Raw genomic sequence first — 6,346 nt, forward strand, 5'->3', positions numbered from 1 at the left:
AGCCGACCACGATCCAGCCATGAAGATTTGAAAAATCGCCCGCAAAGCGAAGAGACAATCGCCCAAAATGACGAAGAAAAATCGCCCCAAATGATGAAGAAATATGCCAAAAGACATCGAAACAATGGAAAATATGTTTTATTTGATTAACTAATGACTAAAACTTAAAAAGGAAAAGAAATTTTGCTCAAATCTGGTCGAAAAGGATCAAATCTGAGCAAGAGGTTATGGGATTTTGTTTTTCTTTTAGAGAGAGAAAGAAAGAGAGAAGCAGGGCTGGCTTTAACTAAGGACGCGTCCATGAGCGTGCATTAATATTACCTCACTGGATCGGCTATTGAATTGATCGCTAATTTGCTTCAAATGGGTGGTTATTAATCTAATCCACCACCTTCTAGACATTTTTGGTTGTTCTTTCAACCCTCTTCAGTCTTCAGAAACGTCACGCGTGTTGCATCTAAATTAACTTATTAATGTTTATACTAACTTCATACCAAATTAGTTTGACAGATAAAATAATATAAATTAAATAAGAAAGAGTTACACCTATGTTTACCATGTGATTCATATGGTCGGCAATGAGTGAACATCGCGTCATCACAACTTATTGCGTTACATAGACCTTTACTATTCACATTTTGTAGGGATAAACTTCGGCTTAGTTAGGTAATGTTTTTTTTTTTTTTTTTTCCAAAAACACTTTCAAAAAATGCTAAAGTGTTTTTCATATTGGTGTTTGGTAAAAAAATGCTAAAGTGTTTTTTTTCCAAAGCACTTCTAAAATTCCCTATTTTTCATAAGCTGGGGGAGGAGGAGGAGCTTTTAAAAGCTCCAAAAGCATAAGTTCTGGTCCCACCTAATTTTAAGTCTTCATTTTTCTTTGTATCCCTATTTTATTTATTTTATAATTGACCAAATTTGCCCTTAAATCTTTTACAATCAATATCTTATTCTCCATATCATATTTCTTGAAGATTGTTATTTTCAATCTATATCATGCTCTTTAAAGATTATTATTTTCAAAAGAAATGGAAAAATTGAGAGATGAAATCGTTAAAAGTTTAATAGGAGCTTAAAAGAAAATATATATGTGGTGAAATTGATAAAAAAAATTTAATCAAAACTAAAAATAAGAGTCAATATTAAATAATTGTTTGATCTTAATTTGATTTTCTTATCCCGTAAGGTGGTTTCACATTAAAATGTTATGTCTATTTTAGTCATTTGCTACGAATACAATAACTGAACTAATATTTTACCAAACACAATTTGATAATTTTTTTAATCAGCTTTAGCTTTTAGTATATAGTTTACCAAACACATAACTGCCTTTTTTACACAGCACAGCAGAAAAACGCTTCTGCAAAAGCCACACCATTACCAAACTCAGCCTTCATCGTGGTCAAATTGGTCGCGTTTGACACGTTTTTGGTTCTATCCAATCAGATTGATATTATGATTTACTCCAAGTCAGATTATCTTTAAAACGGTCATCACTCATTAACCTGATTTGCTTAGATTGTCTAATCAGTCAAACAAACTGCAGAATATTATTAGTGAAGAGACCCAAGTTGGTAGGATCAAAATCGATCCAAAATCCAAGTCACACGACTCACACCCATCCAAGGCATATAAGGTTATCCACAATTGTCACTGTCAACTGTTTCTTTAATTTTTTTAATGTATTACAAGTTACAGAAAGCAGCAAAGTGACATCAAATGAAGGCACTCAAGTTTGTGGCCTTTCAAATTACAGCCAGAGATCTAATTCAACTGTCCGGATGGAGACTGGCATGGCCAAACAGTGTGGCTCATCCAGTAAAATTTCATATGGTACTTCTCGTCTAGTAATTATATGGAACGTTCCTTCGAGGCAGAGAAAGCTTGTAAAACGGGAAACAGATCTTTATAAAAAGTGATCCTCATGAAAACTTTCATGTTACATTACAGTTCAAATTGTATCCAACCATGAATCAAAGTCATCCAACAGTTTTGAGCTAGAATGTGAGGAAGATGCCGAATTAGAGGGAGCAGCCAAAGGAAGAACATCACTTGTTACTTCTTGTCTTGGTAGCATAACTGAATTCTCATGGTTTTTCATATTTGACGTTCCACCGAGTAAGTCATCAACTGTGTCATCTATATCAATATTCATGGTTACCCTACTAATACTAGACCTGGAACCTAGTCTAGAATTAGGTTGTGAATTGGAATTTCCTGCAGCAAATCCGCCAATGAATGTTGGATTGACCTGGTTTGCAACTGGGTAATTACTGATGCTAGAGGTGGAACTGAGTATATCCATTTCACCCAATGAGTCTAGAAGAGTATCAAGCTCCGCATCTGCTGCAGCAGCCTCAAATTTTACGGCTTTATCTTCTGAGCATGGAACAGGACAAAACTCGGCTCGTTTCATGGAGTCCATTGTTATACTCAAATTAGAATCTAACATCTGTAAATCATCCACCCCTGGATTTAAGAGTTCCGCCCCTTTACAGTGGATAACCGGGACTAGATTTTCATCATTTGTAGAGGACGAACTTCTACTTAGAGTCGAAGGCGGCATAGCTTCAGCATTGTGAGAGGTACTTTCATCCACATCAATGTGTCCATCAGTATTTCCACTTATACCCAGTTGTACTTGCTCAAGTTCCCGACTGATATGGTCGTCCAACCCACCTGCACACTGTAAATTAAGATATGAGTAGTGATGACAATGGTGGCAGATAAACACAACACATGCACAATGTCCCATGCTTTAAATCTAATGAAAGTTTGCTTGACAGAGATAAATTTTAGAACTTCCGCAACGAAAGCACCAGCCACAAAGTAATGCCTATATTAAAATGATGACAGGATTAGTCTGTAATTTCCATTATGATGGTTTTGGGTAAAAAGGTGTGCAAATGCCCCCACTCAACTAAACAACTTATAACCAATTTCTATCATATTCAAGATGGCATAAATTTGAGCAAAACTATCACGCAACAATGAGAAGAAAGAGATATCTTAAGTCACGTCCAAACTGCGAACAAGTTCTTCAAGCATTACCACCCCCAAGACTAACAAGCTGGTGTAGCACCCTTATCCTGCAAGTGTTACATGCTCAATTTTCTAAGTTCTGACTACTTTATTATAGTTTGAAGGTAAAGAATGGCAAAGATTGTACGAAAAAATAGAAAACAGATATTAGACCACTTCATCTATAACCAAAAGATTACTCAATAAATTATGGGTTGACTGTATAACTTCCATCAAGCTCCAATAGTATCATAAACCTCCTATCACTTTAGAATTTAAAATTTTATTTAACAACACTGTTATTAATATCGTTGAGCAGGAGATGCAAATATTAAAGCATCAACACGGGAATCAACTATACCAGCTCTGGAGGTAGCAGATCTGCTTCAATCAACAGCCTTCGTGAAATATCAATCTTTTCTAGTTGCGCAGCAAGGGCATGCAGATCCATGGAGAGTGAAGCTGCCTAAAAAAGTGTATAAGAAGTAGCATAATAAGATGATGGCAATTACTACCATGGTTACACATTACAAAGTAAAAATGTGATAAGCTTAATCTAGGTCCTTGAAATTATTACAAAATAATAACCTCGCCAGCATTGTGTTTGAAACCCTTGTGATGTGTTCACCATGACAAAATCCCAACACAGTGTAATTTCTATTTCTTTATTTTGCTATTTGAGGATGACCATCTATAATATAGCAAATTTCAAAAGAATTGCCCGTTACCTAAGCCCTATCTAATCTACGTTTAACGAATTGCCCGTTACCTAAGCCCTATCTAATCTTCGTTAATCTACGTTTTACGAATTGACAAAATCCCAACACAGCAATCTTCAAAAAAGTCTTGCCCGTTGCCTAAGCCCTATCTAATCTATGATTAACGAATTGAAAATAGACCTTAAGTAACCATATCAATTAAGTACCTACAAATTGAAATCAGTAAATAGCTTATAAAGTCATGCCTGTACTTACACTCGAGGAATGAATACTGGTGGTAACTTATACGTATCACTACATTGTATGGTAATCTACGGTTGATGCATTAACAAAGGAACTTCTATAATGAGCAGGTGTGTGCGCTTGTTCAAAAAGACGTTACCTCGTAACCTGAACTTGCATTGTCATCAACAACGAAATTATCATCACCAATCCATGACAACACACTCTCTCCCCTGACAGAAAGCATCGAGCTGACTGCCTTGTCAAAATCTGTAAAGCAGAAAAGAAAACTCAGTTCTTTTTTTAATGAAATCCAAATTCTTCAGATTTCTGCTCTTCCCTAATCAATGAAAAATATATCTGGAGTCGGAACCCTCATTGTTCATGAAGAACACAAGCCAATTTAATAAACAATAAATATGAAACATGAAAAACAGAATTTAGGGCAAAGAACAAACCAGGAAGAGCATCATAGAAAGAATTAAAGCAATCCAAACTACAACTAGACTGAGATTGAGCCTCAGAAATTAAGTAACTGAAATCTGCCCCTTTACTCTTTGGCTTAACAACATCATCACCAGCACCAGCACCACCACTAATGAGTTCTGCACCCGATTCAAACTCATCCTCATACCGATCCCAATTTGAAGGAAGCCCAGAAGAACCCTGGAATGGACTTGATTTTGGTTTACCAGATGGATTCTTTGTATTTCCCTCTGTTGGAGTAACAATTAAAGGACCTTTTGATTTTTGATTTGGATGAGGTTTTTTGTTTTGATGGTGTTGAGTGTGAGCTCTTTTTGACCTTGCTAGAGATTTCGCATCCATTTCAATAGGGTTTTCTTTTCAAACAAAACTTGCTTTAAAATTATAGAGATCAAACGTACTTCCCGCAGTTACACCAAGCACGTAAACAGAAACCCTAACTTTTAGCCTTTTCTTTTTTTTCTCCGATTGATTTGATTCCAAGTCCTATTTGCACTTCAGGTGATACATACAGCAACTGACGTCCAAGTTATCACAAATTAGTTTCAAACTAAGAGCACTTCTTAGGGCGGAAGAGTTTCATCTTCCCTCTTCCCTCTTCCATCTTCCTCAGCATTTGGAATTGTGGATGGAAGTGCAAGTGTAGCGGTGGAATAGTAAAAACGCTATTAAGAATAGCACTCAGTGCTATTAAGAATAGCGTTTTTTTCTCAACCGTTAGATTTCAACAACTCATTTTAAATCTACGGATAAAAAAAACTGAGTGCTATTAAGAATAGCGTTTTTTTTTGTGCTATTCTTAATAGCGTTTCTTGTCTTCTACTACGCTATTCTGATTAGCGTTTCCATGGATTCCACAGATCCTTTCATCAATTCATGGAACCCTGTTTGGATTTTATGTGGAAGACCCCAACTTGGAAGCCACTAGACTTGACATTCCATGGTTTTTCCACACTTGGAATAGGTTGGATTCCACCATAAGACTTGCTCTAACACCAACTTTCCCCAAATCTAAGCGGGCCCCTTTATCATTTTCACGTACAATGCCTAGCATGGGAACGGAGAAGTCCAAAATACCAAATTATGATTTTTTGGGCACCACTCCATTTCGCATGGATAGCTAATATTGGGACGTCACATTCCAATAGAGGGGATTCACTTGGATTCTTAGTGACCAGAAAAATGGTTATGGGATATCCTGATACAAATACAAAATGTCTAAATTACCCTTTACATAAAATAAAAACTTAAAATCTAAACTTTTCTAATTCTAATTCGAAGAAACTGCTCCTCTTCTTCTTCTTCTCCTTCACTGTAACTCATTCTCATTTGAATTCACTTCATCATTTTCGATTAATCGACAATTCGAAAAACTTAACATCGTGGATTGAAATAGCTACTAAAGATGAGGAAGAAACAAATTGATTGTAGTGATAATTAACATCTCAATCAACCAGCGGAGGATCAAATTCATCACCAACAACCTAATCAAGAAGTTGAAGAATCACGATTTCAAACTCCTCAACAAGAACCCATGGTTTATGTTAGGTATTAATCGATAAACCCATCTTTTTTTACTCGCTTTTGTGCTTAAAATAGGTTGGATTAAATGAAATTGAATTCAAATTAGGGTTTTAGTGTAATTGTAGTTTTTGAAGATATTATGGTTAGGTTTGGATGTATACGAACCGTAATTCTAAATTAGATGTGGTATTACGGCCAAGTTTATCAACTGAAGTTGCTAAACGTAATTTGTTACGGTTTGGTTCTCCATAGAATAAACCAACCGTAATTTTTCACGTATCCTAGAAAAATTTGTTACGGATGGGTTCAATAATTCTTGGTGAACCGCAAGGTTTTTACGGTCTGTTTTTTATATAGGCTAACCTAGCCGTAAA

At 35.8% G+C, this 6,346-nt stretch overlaps 1 protein-coding gene across 1 annotated transcript; it reads right to left on the reverse strand.

The window, feature by feature from the left end:
- Positions 1–1,883: 1,883 nt before the first annotated feature.
- On the reverse strand, positions 1,884–5,069 carry LOC113307941. The gene is made up of 4 exons (XM_026556417.1): positions 4,421–5,069; positions 4,123–4,232; positions 3,383–3,487; positions 1,884–2,686 (listed from the first exon to the last, which is right to left on the reverse strand). The coding sequence occupies exons 1-4, from the start codon at positions 4,788–4,790 to the stop codon at positions 1,952–1,954; spliced, it is 1,320 nt and encodes a 439-aa protein (XP_026412202.1). The 5' UTR covers positions 4,791–5,069; the 3' UTR covers positions 1,884–1,951.
- Positions 5,070–6,346: the final 1,277 nt, after the last annotated feature.

The sequence above is a fragment of the Papaver somniferum genome, chromosome 1, assembly GCF_003573695.1.
Source record: "Papaver somniferum cultivar HN1 chromosome 1, ASM357369v1, whole genome shotgun sequence".
Taxonomy (NCBI): Eukaryota; Viridiplantae; Streptophyta; class Magnoliopsida; order Ranunculales; family Papaveraceae; genus Papaver; species Papaver somniferum.

What these genes read in the sequence shown, in the direction of transcription:
- LOC113307941 (XM_026556417.1), bottom strand. Translation starts at nt 4,790, where the DNA reads ATGGATGCGAAATCTCTAGCAAGGTCAAAAAGAGCTCACACTCAACAC. An exon ending in TTTCTATGATGCTCTTCCTG is followed by an intron (nt 4,233 to 4,420) that starts GTTTGTTCTTTG and finishes TCTGCTTTACAG; the next exon opens with ATTTTGACAAGGCAGTCAGC. An exon ending in ATGCAAGTTCAGGTTACGAG is followed by an intron (nt 3,488 to 4,122) that starts GTAACGTCTTTT and finishes ACACTTTTTTAG; the next exon opens with GCAGCTTCACTCTCCATGGA.